The following is an 18,293-nucleotide window of genomic DNA, read 5'->3' as shown; positions in this document are numbered from 1 at the left end:
TTTGGAAAAATCATTGTACTTTGAAGATGGTAATTATTTTTATTTTTATTTTTTTTTGAAATTGATCATTTGATTATTGAGAGAAGTGAGAAAAGTACTGAAAAATAAAAATATCTTAGGCCTTTTTCGGATTGATTTTTTTTTTTTAAACCTATAGGAGAATAAAATAATGATGGTTGATGTTGAGGAGATAAAAGATTATTTTTGGTAAAAAAACTTAAAGAGTATTAATATATAAATAAAAAATAATAATTTAAAATAGATGATATTTTAGTATTTTAGTTAATGAATGAGTGATATGATTCTTGAGAAGTGATTAATTGAAAAATTGATTTTGTTTGGGTTATTTTAAAAATTCAAACAAAATAATGCCTTAATTTAAAGTAGGAAACTCACTTAGACTATGTACTTATGCTTTAACTTAAATAAAGTAAGAGGTATGTATTTGTACAACTAGCTTACTTAGATGTATTTACTAATAAAATGTCATTTAAATATATGTATTATCAAAAATATGTTTATTTAACCTCTTTTAGTAAAGTTAAATTTTATTTTGTAATTTATATATTTATTAATTAAATAATAATATATTTTTTTCCTTTTTTTCATTAATTTTGTATTATTTCTATATGAGTATTTATTATTGATTAATTAATTTATATATATATATATATATGATCATATATGACTATTCATCGTTAATTATTTTAACTTTATATTTTTTCTTTTTTTTATGTTTTTTTTATATTAACATTAATTATTAATTATTTTAAAATTATTTAATTTAATGGTCAATATAACAATGATTTATCATTTCGATAATAAAAAAATTTCAACACAAAAATAAAAAAATTAAAAATTAAGAATTTAATAATAATAACAATTTAATAATCAAATAACAAAAAATCAATAATTAAATATTAGACAAAATAATATTTCTTACTACTATTATAAATCATGAATAAAAAATTAAATAAAAATATATTAATTTCATTTTTGTTTATATTAAATTAAAAAGAAACCTTCACAAAAATATTACAATAAAACACAATATTCATAAATAAATTATTAAAATTTCTTCAAATTTAAAAATTAAGAGAAATAAAAACCGAATAATTAAAAGAAAGATTAAATAAAAAAGAGAAACTAATATTAAAATAATAAAAAATTTAAAAATAAAATAAATTTAACTGGTTTAATTAATAAAAAAGAGATATTATATAAATATTTAATTAATAAATATATAAATAATAATAAAAAATTAACTATAATTTACTAAAAAATGATGAATTAGTTTGATAATACATATGTTTAAATGACATTTTATTAGTATATACTATCTAAATGAGATATTTATATAAGTATATATATATGTCTAAATTAGTTTATTTTTTCAATTTCTTTTCTAAAAAAATATAAAATTGTCTTTAGAAAAATGTAAAAAAAAAAAATTATTTATTCTATTCATTAACTTAATTTTTATTTATATAGTTAAAATTAGTTTAAATTTGTTAATTTAATTTAAATTGAAGTTAAATATTTAAATTATATTTTATTATTAAAATTTACTGATAAATTGTGTTATTATTAGTCAATTATATATATTTAATTTATCTAAAATGATAATGAATTTATTTATATTTATTATTTTATAATATGAAATATGATTCAAAAGTATTTATAATGGTAAAAAATCATAATAATTTAATTTAAATCATGCATAAAATAATTTAATTTAGGAATATGATTCATTATACAAATTAAGTGGAAAAAGACTAAAAATAAATATTTTTCAATTCCCGAAACAGACCCAAAACCCTACATAAACCTGCAAGACCATTGCTTTATAAATGTTCTCTCTAGCCGATGTAGAATCGTGGGAGACCGTCTCTTTTCTTCCTCCTCAAGATTCGCTTCTTCTTAGGAAAGCTTAGCAGCCGCAACTCTTGTTATTTGCAAAGGCTGAGCCTTTTCCTGTTAGATTCACGTACAACAATGGCAGGATCATCAACTGCAGCAGGCATTATTGCAGCCATTGCTTCTGCAGCACTTGGTGTCAACCATGTCTATGCCGATGGCCCTTTTAATTTATCTCCTTTCTCTACAGCTTCTGCCCCATCACCTCCTCCAAACAGTTCAGCGCCATCCAATGCAAAATCTGAATCACCAGCGGCGGAACAGCCTCCGCGTATCCGCAAAGAACAACCAAGAACTACATCGTCCGGCTTCGACCCAGAGGCCTTGGAGAGAGGTGCAAAGGCTCTGCGGGAGATTGCCAGCTCTTCTCAGGCTAAAAAGGTCAGTTCTTTCTCTTACAGTTCACAATTGTAATTTCAGTTGTTGATGTTAGATTCAAATATTTAATTTGAGTTGCATTTGGATTTTTGGGTAATGGGTATTTTGTAAATACTGTTTCAGGCTTTTGAAGTAATCAAAAAACAAGAAGAGACGAGACAGTTGGAAATGACATCAAAAGAAGCAGAATTTAAAGCAATTCAGGCTCAAGCAGAGACGGTATAATACGCATCTCTTTCTTCTTCTTCTTCTTTAAAATATTTCCTTTTTGACCTTTTAAGTATATTACTCGATCTAACCAAACCTGTAGCTATTTAGTTTGCTTCCAAAGTATAATGTGGAGGTATCACAAAGTTGGAACTATCTGTCATTTCCTTTGTTTCTGGATAATTATGCTCTTTTATGTTCAACTTGAAGAAGTCATATTGTCCAATTTATATCTTTAGTAAGCTCAACAATGATTCCTTTAGCATTAAAGGATGTGCCTATGTTAGTTCATCTTCTAGATCCTTCATGAGGGAGCCATTTCTTTTTCTAAAGATTTTGTTATTTTTTTCATCATGTTTTCTTTCTGAAACTCGTAAAAGGCTATACTTTTCGATCAAATTACAGATGTCTCCACCTCTTGAACTATTATAACCATTTCCTGTGAAATTTTATTTGGGCAGGATCGTCAAAGGGTAATTTATGAAGAGCAAAAGAAACTTACTCAGCAACAGGCTCAAATAAAATCCCAGATGGCACGATACGAGGATGAACTGGCAAGAAAAAGAATGCAGGCATGCGTACTTGTGTTTGAAACAGCTAAAGTTTTCTATTAATGTCACTTGTGAGGAAAGCGTATAAGTGGTATTTCATGTTTCTCCAGGCAGAAAATGAGCATCACAGAGCTAGAAATCAAGAGCTTGTGAAGTTGCAAGAAGAATCAGCAATGAAGCTCGAACAAATTAGAAGAGCAACAGAAGAACAAATACAAGCCCAACGTAGGCAGACAGAGAAAGAAAAGGCTGAGATTGAACGCGAAACTATTAGGGTTAGAGCTATGGCAGAGGCTGAAGGGAGAGCTCATGAGGCAAAGCTTGCTGAGGAAATCAACAAACGAATGTTAGTTGAGCGAGCAAATGCTGAGACTGAAAAATGGGTAGCTGCCATAAACACAATGTTTGATCACATTGGAGGTACTCATTGCCTAAGTGATTTAATGTTGCAAGATTCATAGTATCCCTTCCATCTTTGTGTACATTTGTTTTTGAAAATGGTCTGGTCATGAAGACTGGAATCCATGACCTTACGGGTATGAGTTCTTGCATTCTACCACTGAGCTAAACGAGTATTCCCATCTCTGTGTACATAATACAGAAATACTAATATTATTAATGCTGAGAGGAAAAAATGGGTAGCCGCCATAAACACAATGTTTGACCACATAAGAGGTACTCAATGGCCATATTCGGAAATACTTATGTTTCTGGATCCAGATCCGGATGATAAACCATCAATAAATATGTGAATCTGTGTCAGACTGAGTTCATTTCCAAATGTCATTCATTTGGATCCACATCCAGATGTTAAATATGAAAGAAATTGTGTTTCCATATGAAGACGGTGCCTATGTGTTTGATATTTAGTGTATACTTCTCAATTTAATTGGAATATCAATGAATTTCCCACTCATTGGGGTTTTGTCAAGATATTTTTTTATTTGTCAACATTCATCTAGACATGCTGCCCTTCCAAGTTGATTTTGGTCTTGTATGGGTGATTCACAATTACATCACATAATTTCTCAGGTTGAAATATTGTAATTTTCACCATCTAAATTGATTGATTAAGATAATGACTAAAATTACTTAATTGTGTGGATAATTTACTTTTTCTATTTTATTTTGTATTTATAATTATTTAACATTTAAGCATAATTCCTACAATACACAATTGGATTTGTTGTGCCACAGTTTTAGGGAGAGATAATTGTTATCTGGGCTATGGTTATTGAATTGTCTTGTTTCAGTGGCATTAACTTTGCACTTTTGTTTTAATCTTATAATGCATCCATAATTTGCATGCCCAAACTCCGACATTCATGAAGTTTACCTAAAAACTGTATTTATATTGGTGCTGTAGCTTTTATTTTTTACTACATGATAATTTCTTTTCTTGAAAATTACTATTTTGTAGGGGGGATGAAGGCTATATTGACTGACCAAAATAAGCTGGTTGTGGCTGTTGGCGGTGTGACAGCTCTCGCTGCAGGCGTGTACACCACAAGGTATCTGCTTAAGATATGTCATAATACATTCCCAGCTTTATTTATTTAAATCAGTCACTAATTGTACTTTGTATTAATTGCATATAGGAGGTTAAAATAAAATTATATATATGTGTGTGTGTGTTATGAAACATACATCAATATGCATTTTAAAAGTATCTTGATTTATTGTACAATATTGTAAAAGTATTTCTATGATATGACATTCTAGATATTATTTGCACGTTCTTTGATTTGTTTTAAAGAAATATTTTGCAAAAGACATATTCAAATGTATCTTAATCAATTCAGGGAAGGTGCAAGGGTGCTGTGGAGCTATATTGATAGAATACTAGGACAACCATCATTAATTAGAGAATCCTCCAGAGGAAAATATCCATGGTCAGGAATGTTTAACCGTGCCAAGAAAATTCTTTCACGTGATGCCAATGCTTCTGTATCGACCAAAGGAAATGAATTTGGGGATGTTATTCTCCACCCTTCTCTTCAAAAACGAGTTCATCAGCTTGCTCGTGCAACAGCAAATACAAAGTCACACCAGGCCCCATTCCGAAACATTCTCTTCTATGGCCCTCCTGGAACTGGGAAAACAATGGCTGCTAGAGAACTTGCATCTAGATCGGTATTAAATTTATACACTTCATTTTCATTATTATTTTATTCTGCTAGGGATTATTTATGTTTTTATGGTGAATCTGTTTTTTTACGGTAGCTCAAGTGACAAGAGCCTTGCCTGAGCTTTCGATTCTCACTAAGAATGCCTTAAGTTGAAGTGACGGGCCATGACTAATGGGTCGTACTAGCTTCCCAAAATAAAATTAAAAAAAATTGTCTGCCTCTTTTTGTTTTGTTACAAGTATGGTTAGGTTTGTTGTACTCCTAGCCCCTAGGCTTATGCTAAACTTTAAATTTGTCCTAATAGTTTCTTATGGATTTTAGGGACTAGACTATGCACTTATGACTGGAGGAGATGTAGCTCCACTTGGTCCTCAGGCAGTAACCAAGATCCATGAGTTGTTTGACTGGGCCAAGAAGTCCAATAGGGGTTTACTTCTCTTCATTGACGAAGCAGATGCATTTTTGTGCGAGTAAGTTTCCTGAATTTGTGGATTCTCGGTTGATATTATTATTTCCATTTTAATGCTGAATTGAGCTTAAAACTGATTGTTGCCTATTGATCCAGGCGTAATAAAACCTATATGAGTGAGGCCCAAAGGAGTGCACTTAATGCCCTTCTTTTCCGTACTGGAGACCAGTCAAAAGACATAGTCTTGGCTCTTGCCACCAACCGGCCTGGGGATCTTGACTCAGCTGTGGCTGACCGAATTGATGAAGTCCTAGAATTTCCTTTGCCTGGTGAAGATGAACGGTTCAAGTTGCTGAAACTTTATTTGGATAAATACATAGCGAAGGTTGGGGAAAGGAAACCGGGCTTATTCTCTAATCTGTTCAAGAAGCAACAAGAGAAGATAGAGATAAAGGATTTGAACGACGATATTCTCAAGGAAGCAGCCGCAAAGACAGAGGGATTTTCAGGGAGGGAAATTGCAAAGCTGATGGCAAGTGTTCAATCTGCTGTATATGGGAGTGCAGATTGTGTTCTTAATCCGAGTTTATTCAGAGAAGTGGTTGACTATAAAGTAGCCGAGCATCAGCAAAGAAAAAAGATGGCTGCTTCTGATGGTGGTAGTATTTGAGATGGCCAATTTATTTTCTTGCCAATGGCAAATGAGTAATTTTGACATGTTCCATTGTAGATTATATTTATAATTTTGTTCATTTCACACTTTTTAAATTTTCATTGCTCTAGATTAACAGGAAAAAGAATTCTGAATAACCCAAATTTTTAGAGGGAAATATTGTTGTTCTTTGGCTGTTATTATCAGTTCATATCCATGGAGAGAACATGGGGAATTTTCCTAATGAGAATGGTGATTTTTGTAGGCCTTAGTTTTGTGTATGAAACTTGTTTGATCTTTGGGATTTTTAGGATTTATTTGTGCTTTTTATTAAAAATAAATTGTTTATAGAAAAATTAGTTATTATTAAAATGTTATATATTTTTTTTTATTGTACTATCAGGTTAAATTAGGAATTAAATGGCATTGGGCATGAAAGAAGTTGAGGATTTCATAGAAGAGACAACCCCATTTCTTCTTCTTCCTTTTCTTATTATGGTTTATTTCTAATTTTTTATGCCTATATCTTGTCTTCTTTTTCTACCTTTATTTCTAGTTAATGCATTGAGGTGTCTAAAAATTGCTATTGTATTGGTTCATCCACAAATTAAGAACTTAAGAAAAATCATACAATTTAACCAATCTCCTAACCTTATCAAGACATTTAAAAGCCACACAACTCAAAGCAATCAAGAATAATTTTTACTTTTTAAATGAAGTTTTTCATAACCACCCTATCATGCCAAAGTCATATTTTACATGGATAACAAAATCAGTGATACAAATCACGACATAATTTAATTGTAGCAAAAAAATACATTGTCACATTCTCGAGTATTGATTTAGCTATGTCTTCTTGTAGAGTATTGGGTGTTTGATTCATGTTTATAATCTACTTGCAATTTCTTTTATAAAGTTATTGAGTAATAATACTCTAATATGCTAAAAGTTCTCTCATATGTTAGGTAATTTGGCAAAATAATTCAATTTAGTCATGTTGTATTTTAAGTGAGAAAAAACTCCCCCATTGGATTTCATACCTTATCTTAAATCAGTTACTCCACTATTGTTTTCCCTTAATAAAGATCAATTCTATTTCAAAAAAAATGTCTTGACAAATTATTCATAAATTCCAGCATCTTACTCAATAAAATTCACAATAATCAAGCCACATCACAATTTTATTGTGTTAAAATAATAAAACTTTTTATATTCTAGATCTGGGTTACTCAATGATTTAAATTGTGATGATGCACTGTCTTTGATAATCTAATGGTATTTTCCAAAAACAATAATACAATGTAGTACAACAATAAGAATTTTATGGAACATAAATATGAAAAATTGAATTATTAATGGCAACTGCCTGAACCTATCTTTCAACAGTGGCTCCCTTTCCTTGGGGGGAACTCTATACATTAGTCCTATTATTTTTGTTCACAACTTAAATAAATCTATGAACTTGAGACAGAAAGTTTTTGTAATTGTTATTACTACGATGGGATACTGTTAGAATCCTTGTGGTGCCCAGCAATGAATTGGCGCGATCTTGAAATCAATTTAATAATAGTAATGTACAAGCTGCTTTACATCACATGCTCATGGCTCTTTCGGCTACCTGCAAATCACCTTCTGTTGCCTCAGTATTTTGCTGCAGATACAAAAGCAAAAACAATAAGATAAATTAGGATATACTTGATATTTTTTTTCATTCACCAAAAGGGACCAAAAAAAAAAAACCTTAGCTGCTTCAAGATATCGTTCCAATGCATTTTTTCCATACAGAACTTTTCCTCCACAGCCAGCAGCATTTAGAGTACCAACAGACTCTTCCTCAACCACAACACCATCTATCTTATCATTCCCTTCCCTGACATCAGGAATCTGAAAACGAAAGCAACCAGACCTTCAGAAGGACATCATACTAACCACACACACTACATAAGCCTCTACTTGAAACCAAAATTTAAAACTACATGAGCATAATACGAATTCTACTTTTGACTTAAAGCTCCGCAATATTTCAATGCTTAGACAAACATGCCGTCGTAAATGGAGCTATTTTTTATAAAAAAAATTATGTTCATTCTGATACGAGGAAAAGGGTTAGGGCTAATTCCCTAAGATTGAAGTGTTGAGGTTGGGATCCTAGTGATTAGGAATAAAAGCGGTTATGATAAATGGAAGTTAGTAATATAATAGAAGGTAGTCGTTATGTTTTGAAAATTAGTTTAATACTCTGTTAGAGTTTCTATCTCTCTTTTCTCACCTATGTGTAATTCTCTCTTCTCATCACCAAATGTAATTCAACCCTAGCAGTTAAGGTTTCTTCTTTCCTCATCCAATCTCAAATCTAAGAAATCAGTCTATTTCTCATCTAATTCTATAATACTATGTATCACATTCATTTATCTACTAAAGAAACTTTTTATGACATACCTCATACATAGATTCAGTAAGAATGGTCTCTAATAAGGATCTCAAACCCCTGGCACCAGTGTTTTTCACCATTGCCTTTTTAGCAATCATTTTCAGAGCTTCGTCTCTAAAATGAAGCTTCACCTGTAAGAGGCAATAATTTAAATGAGTGCTAGAAAGAGAGAATTTGATGTTGGGAAATTAATAAATGTTACAAGAGAACAATTAGTTTTTCATACTGTAAGAATGCTTACGTTGTTCATACTGAATAGTTTTTTGTACTGCTTACATAGAGCATTTTTAGGTTCCATGAGTACCTGTGGAAAAAATGAAAGTTATGCAAAGTTTATATCACTTCATTTCTTGAGTTTAAGAAATATATTTTAAAGACAACTGAAAATTTTGGCACACAAAACATTTATATTTGCCAGAGTTACTTCAAGTGCCTTGATGAACTATATGTCAGAGGTAAACCTTCAGCCAAAACTACTTTGATCCATCACTTAAAGGTTCACATTTGACTAGCACAAGCCTCTTTGGAGGGTGTAGAGGAAAAAACAGATAATCACACAAGAATTTCCATCAATAACGAGATCCTTGAAATAGGAAAACTCTTGTTTTCTTCTAACAAGAATATAGGATAATGAAGCCAACAACTTTGACCCGCTATGGTATACTATTTTTTTTTTGTAAATGGTCCAAGTGTGAAGACTCGAACCCATGACCTTGAGGACATGAATTCTTGCGCTCTACCACTGAGTTACGAGTCTCCATTGACCCGCTATGGTATTAGACTTCCATAAACCCAATAAGAGTAAAACCCTTGTCCGCATTTAGGAAAATATACTTGGAAACTCCTTTAACTAGTACAACACTTATCAGCTTTCTTTCTGCTATTAAAAAAAACTTCATACCACACCCTCCCCATTCTCACTCCAGCTAAACAAAAACATGCATTTTGTGTCCTTAAGTTTTTTTAATATCGAAAAAAGGTAATATTGCAACAATTAAAGGAGTTTGCAGGAATATTTTCCCTTTTAGGCAATCATGTAAATTCTCCCCTTTGGAAAATTAACATATATAATATATATATATATGCCCTTTTATACTTCTTAAAAACTTTTTTTGTGGCCCTTTTTTGGGTAATATTGCAACAATTAAAGAGTGCGTGGTAGTTTTCAAGAATTTTTGGTAGCAACTGAATTGATATGAAATAAAATGGTGTTAATTTGTGGGAAAATGTAATGTGATGTAAAAAAATCCGCAATGAGAAAATAATAACACTGATAAACAGGCATATACACCCAAAAATTATACTTGTTTGAAATTTTATCTCTTGTGCATAATGAAGTTGCAGCTTAGTATGTAAGCCATCCCCTAAGCCACAGCCAATATTTAGTAACCTTTTTGCAATCCATAAAAAGCAATTGAATTTATGCATCATGCCAATACTGTGCAGTTAAGTAGTGTAGCAGGGGAGAAAAGTGTAAAAGAATATCAAACTACCTGCACAAGTTGATCCTCGGTCAAAGCTGACAAAGTGACCAAAATTGGAAAACGTCCAACAAACTCAGGTATGAGTCCATAAGAGATTAGATCACTACTTTCCACCTAACGATCAAACCCACAAACACAGCATTAAAATACACCTGAGAGTTTAAAAGAAAGACAATAATCTGGTACACAAAATTTTGTATATGTAAAAGATCCTCACAGTTTCAAGCAGGGATGATGTCACCATTGCATTAGTTGTTCCACTAGTTCTCATGTTAGCGCGAACAGGTGCTCCAAACCCAATTGAAGAGTCTTGCCGTCTGAAAATGATTAAAGATACAAATATTGATCAGTGTGATTGCAGATTTCATTAAAGACCAGTATATAGTACCTCTCTGAAATGGTCTTCTCCAAATCAACAAAAGCACCTCCACATATAAAAAGGATATCTTTTGTGTCAATCTGCAAAACATTGAATTGTGTGGAAATTAGGATTAGTAATATGTTTACGTGGGCCACTAAATGCAAGTCCAACAAGCCTATATGTAAACTAGTATTTTGTCATAATCATAGTCTTATTGGAAAATCGCCAAAGTTAAAAATGAAAGTAATGTTTCATTTCGTTGGTATAAGATTTTTTTCTGGATCAGGTCATTTTTTGGATCATGATCCATATATTATAGTGTGATTGTGTGCCTTCATCTGGCATACAAAACATTTTCTAGATCATGATCCAATTTATAGTGTAAATTGTGCATTGAGATTTATTTCTCTGTCGTGATCATATTATTACTTTTTATCATGATCAAATTATTTTTTAGATTATTGTTATTTTTGACAATCATAAGAAATGTAACTTCCTTTTGCATCATGATCAACTTGAAAAAAAATGATACCAAAAGGCCCATAACGGCCACAAATCCTTTAGGTGGTTGATTGACTCTCTAGAATGACATACTTCATAACTCTGCACCCTTACATGCCTCTAACAACCTCATAATGCTACCTAAATAATGTCTACAAACTTCATGGAATGTCGACCTCTTCCCATTATCACTTCTTTTCGAGTTTGAATGCCATAAATGGAGCATTAAAAAGCTCTAGTAACGAATTACAACTTGACATGATGATCTAGGCTTTAGTTCATTAATTATGGAGAAAAGTAGATACTTTATGCAAAATTGTGTTACTGTAGGAGCTAGTATTTTTATATTTTGCAAACTTGATATAGGTTTAGGAAGCCTTGGAAAGGAGAATGGTCCGAGTGAATAGGCAGTTGCATTTTGAAGAATAAGGTGGTTTACTACATGTTGACATCGTGATTCAAAGTTTTACCTAATGTTTTTGCTAGAGAACCCGCCTCATGTTCTCTAGGGATTGTTTTAGTCTTCCTATAAATGGGAAAGTGGGGGCTTTGACCAAACAAAAATTTCCCAGGTGGCAATTGCCAATCCTCCAAATAAAGTATTTGAAGCTAGAAAGGACATTACAAACAAACCAAGAAATGTTTTCCTTACCTGAATGCTATCTCCTTTGGGATGTTTTCTTGCCCCTTTTTCAGGTACATTAACTACCTGAATAAAAGGAAACAACTCATTATGATAAGACCTCAACTAAAAATAAATAGCACTTCCAGGCAAGTAAAATAATCAATCAAAGGACTTTTATTCAAACCAAATGATCACCTCTTGAACCCAGGAAAAGGAGTAACAATAAAGGTAAGCATAACTGAACTGCTAATATCCCTTTGAACTCACTCAATTTCCGCCATATTTCTTAGATGTGGTATACTACAATTTCTTCGACTAAGCACCTTGATGTCCTCGTCAGTCCACTAAGTTAAGTATTATCAATTTATACAAATGTAATGCCTGAACCACAGTTTTAGAACACACATACAAGAGGGATTCATAAGCACTTTAGGCTAACCATTTGGGACACCATAGTCCTTTCTAAACAGTATATGCAAAGGTAACTTAATACTACAAACTCGCTATGATAAATCAATAATCACTACCATTCATGCGAACTGTAATTGTAACTTCACAAACCCATTGTCCTGACCCTTGTGCCACATCAGTCAAAGTACTTAGACCATCACAGCCTAATCCAAAAGAGATACTCATAAAGGGAATGTAACTAATAACTCACTAATAACTTCCTTTTTTCATCATATCCCAGTGATATAAAATATTATGAAATGTGACAGTCAAGCTCGTAGTAATATAAGAGTCAGTTGCTTTGATGTTTGAGTTGAAAACAAAGACCTCAGTGACTATTGAGAAATTAGCAATCCTATCATAAGCACTGAATGTAGAACCTCGGGAAGCCAAGAAGTCATTTGTGACAATTAATCCACTTAGAATGTATAGTGGGAGCAGCACAAAAGTTCATTGAGAAAGGGGGAATGTATTCATTAGTGTTGCATGAAATAATACAATAATGAAAAACCTCAAAACTATCTAATAGTTGAGCATTTGTAGTCGAGAAAAAATCCATCTCTTAAGAGTTGTGGCAAAACAACGTACAAACTAACAAAAGTAAACTCACAGTCCCTTCCAGCATTTTCAGTAATGCCTGTTGTACACCCTCTCCAGAAACATCTCTGCTTATGTTTAAGCTTTCAGCCTGGCAATAGATATGCAAAATCTAACTGTCTGAAAAGCATCAAAATAGAATCTATCTCATCAACTACCTAAGTTGACTGACTATAGTATGTTAAGAAAATAAATTCATACCTTTTTTGTTATCTTATCCACTTCGTCAATGTAAATCATTCCTTGTTGAGCTGCTTGTACGTTGAACTCCGCAACCTTCACTCCACAATCGAAAAGGCAGAAACTTAATTTTGTTTACACTGGGGAAATCCATCCAAGAAAACAAAAGATGCATAGAAAAGAGAAAGCAATATCCTGGTCATAAAATTAAACATCACAACAAATCAAATTGGCAATGATAAAAAAAATGAGCAATCAAAAGCAAGAATCTTTGAAGAACTGCTACTTGTAACATTGAAAACTTCAAACAGTTTATCTATTTCCCCATGATAAGCTTGCACTGGTCTCCAGAAAAGGTTCTGAAAGATTCTTTGGTTTTTGCTCTTGTTGTGATACTACAAAGAAACTCTTGGTCAAACCATGAAATCAAATAATGTCTTGCTTACTTTCACAAAAAATTTACCTATAGCACTTACTCTAAAGTCCTATAATGTCCATTTCCATTTCCACAATCACTATACTTTGCACTATCAATATCTACAAAAGTGCCTTGTCGAAGTGATTCAGTTTTTCCAATCCCATGTGACTGCTATCTAAATTGGCTAGAACATTTGTTCCAGATCAACAATTCAGAACTTGAAATTAAGTGCCGCTTTTTTACCAATCAAATCAATTAGCCAATTACAGATCACTATTAGATGGATGTTATCATGATATCCTACCTAATCATTTATGGTATAGTTAAATTTAGTGCGCCCTTAAACTACTAAATTGTTTAAATGGCAATCCAAGGATCATCTGATTGCAAATCCTATTTTCTTAATGAACAAAACACTCAAAGACTTTTTCCAAAAAAAAAAAACACTCAAAGACTTGTGTAAAGTTGTCAATGGTGATCATTGGTGTAAGAAACAAACCTAACCACCTTAGATTATTTTGGTGTTTCAGCTGAAAACTTAGAAAATTTATGCTCATACCACAAGTACAAGGTTCACCAAAAACACCAAAGAGCACAACGACAATACTAAAACAAACTAAATTATCAAAAGCAAATAGTTTGATCATATAGGGCAAATAAGCGTGACAAAAGGAAATTCCATCTTCAAATAACACTTAAAAGCAGTCTGTGGATGGTTAAGGATTTTTTTTGCTCGACGATGGTTATGGATTTAAAATAGGATGGTTAGATACAATTCCAAAACATCTCTATTGGAATTTAAGCCCACCGTAAGCAATTTATGTAGTATTGATTCAACATCTTCTCCAACATAGCCAGCCTGCACCATCAAGAACCCCTCATTAAGTGGAAATAGAACAGACAGAAAGAATCCTGAACTAGAAGAAAAAACTTCTGCAGATAACAATTGTTTGTTTACACACTCAAAAAGTTGTGCAGATGCATGATACTATTGAAATTAAAGAAAAAGCTATAAGCTTAAACATAGAAGCAACTATACTTGATAAAAATGAACATGGATGGAATTGGTGATGAAAGACAAAAAGGTTACTTACTTGAGTTAATGATGTTGCATCAGCTATGACAAATGGAACATTCACAAAACGAGCAAGAGTTTTTGCCAACAATGTCTTTCCTGGTATATTATAACGGGTGAGGCAGAGTAATTCATATTGGGAAGCTTTCTTAATGTTAACAAGTCACTTATGCTCATAAGATAAACCACAGAGTATTTACCTGAACCAGTTGGCCCCATCAATAGAACATTGCTCTTTTCCAACTCCACGTTATCGTCATCATCACTTGCCCCACTTCTTTCTGATTCTTCTCCTGACCTAGTTTTGAAAACCAAGTCAAATAATACCAGGAAAATCCAAATTGGCTACCTAAATTGCATGCACATAACGATCAAGTAAAAGAGTAAGAAAGCTAGAAATATTCCAATTTTTGTTCAAGTCCATGAGGAGACAGATGAATACAAACCCTTTCTGCATGGAGTTCTGATATATCCTTTTGTAATGATTATAAACGCCTACTGAGAGCACCTGCGACATGATTGAGAACCATATGCAAAATAAGTAAAGTGATTAATTCTATTGAAAGGTTGGCAACTTGGTAGTTATATTTTTAAGGTAATAAACTGAGGTATTCTTGAAAGAAGCTACTAAGAGGTGGTCCAATGGTATTGCTCAACCAGTATAGCACATGAACAAAATGACTTCATAGTTCCACTTGGGTTATAGTAATCTTATGTAACAGATACGAGAGTAATTTATATTGGTGTAGTATATTACTGGAAAATTAATGGTAATTAAAGAAATGTCTTAATCATTCGATACAACAATTGCAAGAAACATGTCCAAAATCCAAATTTTGATTCCTGTCAACCTTAAGATCTCCAAAGAAAAGCCAAAATGTAAAACTAGGAAGAGATGGGTGCTTCTGTAATGGCCTGGAAGCATTAAAACAATAATAGCAAAGTTTTGGTACCTTTTTAGCACGTTTTTGGCCAATTACAAACTTGTCCAAAACCTTGCAGATTTCCTTTGGTGTAGGTAAATTCTTCCCCAAATTTGATCCACCCCAACCTTTCTTCTCTTCAGCCGTTCCAGTCTCTCCACCAGCACCTCCAGTTCCAGTCCCACCGGGGCCAGTTGCCCTAATGACATTGACTCCAGGCGCAAAAGGCGGACCAGGCGGTGTATGCACTGCCAATTCATTGCCTGCCGGAGGCCGATTCTCTGGAGGTTCAATTCCATAGGATCTCAAAGTTTCCCAAAATGACAATCTGAGCCGGTTCCCATTTCCCTGATTTTTGCCAGACTTCTTATCGTCCTTCCCTTTTGCCCTCCCTATCTCCACGAAACTACCCTGAAGGGGAGCGATCCTGTTAGGCTGGAAATAGTACGCGGATTTGCAGTTAGGGCATAGATTAACCGCCTGATAAGACGATCCTTCATCCGTAGTATTGGATTCATCGGTGGAAGGCGGAATCAATAACGGGAGATGTCGATTCGAGAAAATGAGATCCATTTGGGAAGAACATCGTGGGCAATTGGCTTCTGCCCTAATCCTACGAGTCGTATGAATGAAGTATCTACTAACACCATTCAGATGCCATTTATGCCTTCCCCGTTCGATATTCCTGCGGTATGGTCCTACGCGAACATAATTGGCTAATGGGTTCGACGTTATTCGACTGGAATACGAAGTCGTTGATGTTTTCGAGGCCACCATTGCCATATCAGTGAATTTCTTCAATCGGCACATTCTGGTCATCATCTTCTTCTTTCCTCTTTCCCGACTCCAGGAACCACTTTAACAGCAAAGATTTACACTAAAATAAGGCAGAACAGTGCTCTAACGTTATCTAGAGAGAGAGAGAATAAACTATGTAATAAGATTGGGATCCGTAGAAGCGCAATAATCTATTCTTGTCTGCATCTACAACTGCAAACGTAATACGAGTTTGACACTCTTCAATCGCTTGTCAAAGCCAAAATATGGACGGAAGACATCAAACAAGAATATAGAGTTGAGAGCATTTGTAGGAAAGATTGAACCTTTTATCTTTTAAGGATGATCATCATGGACTATTATAGGTATTTTTGAGAATCTATCATATTCATATAGGATGATGATGAACTTTCATTTTCATTTTCAATGAAAGTAACAACTTTTGTTTATTTTCATAATAAAGACCAAAATATTTCTTTTAATTTTATTTATTAGAAACATTATCATTTTCTATTACAAAATAAATAGGAAAAAAAAATATCATCAATAACATTTATAGCAAGCAAACACAGACATTATTTAAGGTATATCAAGTGTCAAAACACTAGTTCAATTATCTGATTTTGGAATATATTAGACTCTTTCTATATTTAAAAAAAAAAAAAAATTACATTATTTAAATGAAAAACATAAGTAAGAGCATAAACAAATGTAACAAAAGTGATAAACATTGCCACCTAAGAGAGTTGTTAAGTGTGAGGCATTAATTACTAATGTGTTAAGAATTTCTAAACTAGGCAAATAAACAAGAATGAATGTTCTATTGGTTTTGGGAACATGAACAAACAACTAATTGTTAAATATATATCAATTATAAAGTAATAAAAATCATATTAAATAACCATAATCCATTATACTATGAATTTTATTACCATAAAAATTGTATTATGTAATATTTATTGATCATTTTTTAATATTATATATAAGTCTTCTACATAATTATATAAAAGAAGTGGTCCAATTATTATTTTAGGCTCAAATTTGAATTATTTTTATTAGACGTGACTTGTATTTTGATTTGTGTCATATGAAATTCTATTATAATAATTTTAATATTTAAAGTTTTTCTCATAGAATTGAAAGTTTAGCTTCTTATTTTAACATAATACTTTCAATTTCTTAATTATTTACCACATTTTAAATCACATATATTAAATATATATATATATATTTAAATTTGTTATATAATATACTATTTAATTAAAATATTAAGATATTTAATAATATAAACAAAATGTTAATTTAAATATTTTATTTTATTAAATTATAATAGATGAGACAATTATATTAGATGAATTGATAAAACGAAAACATATATATAATGATGTTTAAAGTAAAAAAACACATTAATCCATGTATCATATTTTTTTCTCTCCTTTCTTATACTCTATATTTCTTAATTAAATTTTGTTTTTCTTACTATATATATTATATATATATATATAATATTGTATATACAATTATCTATATTAATATTAATTATATAAACAATTTTTTTATATAATATATATATATAATTATTAATTTAAAATATAAATAATTTTTTTTTATAAATGCACAATAATTCTTTTTGATATAATATTATACATATATATATATATAATTATTAATTCAAAATATAAACAATTTTTTTTTATAAATACATCTACCTTTATAATTTATATATATATATATATATATATATAAACAATTCTTTTTAATATAATATATATTATATATAATTATCTATATTAATATATAATTAAAGACACAAACAAAATATATATATATATTTTTTATAAATGCACATTACTTTCATAATTTTTATATTTATTATATTAATATATATATATTAATTTTCATCATTAATTTTATATAAATATATTTTATCTTTTATTATACATTTTTTCTCTCATAATATATATATATATATATAATATTTTCTTTATTAGTATAAATAATTTTTTTATTAATATAAAAATTAACTAATTAATAATAAATATTAAATATAAAACATGTATACATAAACAAAATAATAAAATTATTTCAACAATCTCAAATAGTCTGGTTAAAGTGTTCACATTTCAGGTTTAAGACCAGAGTTTGAATCCCAAAATATTCAAATTTAGATTTTCAAGAATGCATTCTTGACTATAATATATGGTTGCGTAATTTTTAAACAAATGATA

The 18,293-nt window shown here is 31.3% G+C and overlaps 2 protein-coding genes across 2 annotated transcripts; one reads left to right on the top strand and one right to left on the bottom strand.

Moving 5' to 3' along the window:
* The first annotated feature begins 1,852 nt into the window (after window positions 1–1,852).
* LOC124931316 (ATPase family AAA domain-containing protein 3-like) lies at window positions 1,853–6,505 on the top strand. Its single transcript, XM_047471752.1, has 8 exons — window positions 1,853–2,298; window positions 2,419–2,514; window positions 2,964–3,074; window positions 3,164–3,473; window positions 4,474–4,564; window positions 4,856–5,186; window positions 5,504–5,652; window positions 5,748–6,505. The coding sequence occupies exons 1-8, from the start codon at window positions 1,996–1,998 to the stop codon at window positions 6,259–6,261; spliced, it is 1,905 nt and encodes a 634-aa protein (XP_047327708.1). The 5' UTR covers window positions 1,853–1,995; the 3' UTR covers window positions 6,262–6,505.
* A 1,057-nt stretch (window positions 6,506–7,562) lies between these two features.
* On the bottom strand, window positions 7,563–16,375 carry LOC124929114 (CLP protease regulatory subunit CLPX3, mitochondrial-like). Its single transcript, XM_047469389.1, has 15 exons — window positions 15,319–16,375; window positions 14,812–14,873; window positions 14,566–14,663; window positions 14,385–14,464; window positions 14,099–14,149; window positions 12,894–12,968; window positions 12,706–12,783; window positions 11,673–11,729; window positions 10,547–10,617; window positions 10,376–10,475; window positions 10,168–10,272; window positions 8,916–8,978; window positions 8,683–8,805; window positions 7,984–8,127; window positions 7,563–7,894 (listed from the first exon to the last, which is right to left on the bottom strand). Exons 1-15 carry the CDS (start codon window positions 16,108–16,110, stop codon window positions 7,835–7,837), a joined length of 1,959 nt encoding a protein of 652 aa, XP_047325345.1. The 5' UTR covers window positions 16,111–16,375; the 3' UTR covers window positions 7,563–7,834.
* Window positions 16,376–18,293: the final 1,918 nt, after the last annotated feature.

The sequence above is a fragment of the Impatiens glandulifera genome, chromosome 3 (assembly GCF_907164915.1).
Source record: "Impatiens glandulifera chromosome 3, dImpGla2.1, whole genome shotgun sequence".
Classification (NCBI taxonomy): Eukaryota; Viridiplantae; Streptophyta; class Magnoliopsida; order Ericales; family Balsaminaceae; genus Impatiens; species Impatiens glandulifera.
The sequence above is the reverse complement of the archived record's forward strand: the minus strand, read 5'-3'. Positions and strand labels throughout refer to the sequence as shown.

Coding starts and splice junctions, on each gene's coding strand:
- LOC124929114 (XM_047469389.1), bottom strand. CDS start 16,110: ATGATGACCAGAATGTGCCGATTGAAGAAATTCACTGATATGGCAATG. Junction 12,784..12,893: donor TGGATAAGATAACAAAAAAG/GTATGAATTTAT, acceptor ATCTATTGCCAG/GCTGAAAGCTTAAACATAAG. Junction 10,476..10,546: donor GAGAAGACCATTTCAGAGAG/GTACTATATACT, acceptor AATCATTTTCAG/ACGGCAAGACTCTTCAATTG.
- LOC124931316 (XM_047471752.1), top strand. CDS start 1,996: ATGGCAGGATCATCAACTGCAGCAGGCATTATTGCAGCCATTGCTTCT. Junction 2,515..2,963: donor TTCAGGCTCAAGCAGAGACG/GTATAATACGCA, acceptor TTATTTGGGCAG/GATCGTCAAAGGGTAATTTA. Junction 4,565..4,855: donor GCAGGCGTGTACACCACAAG/GTATCTGCTTAA, acceptor TAATCAATTCAG/GGAAGGTGCAAGGGTGCTGT.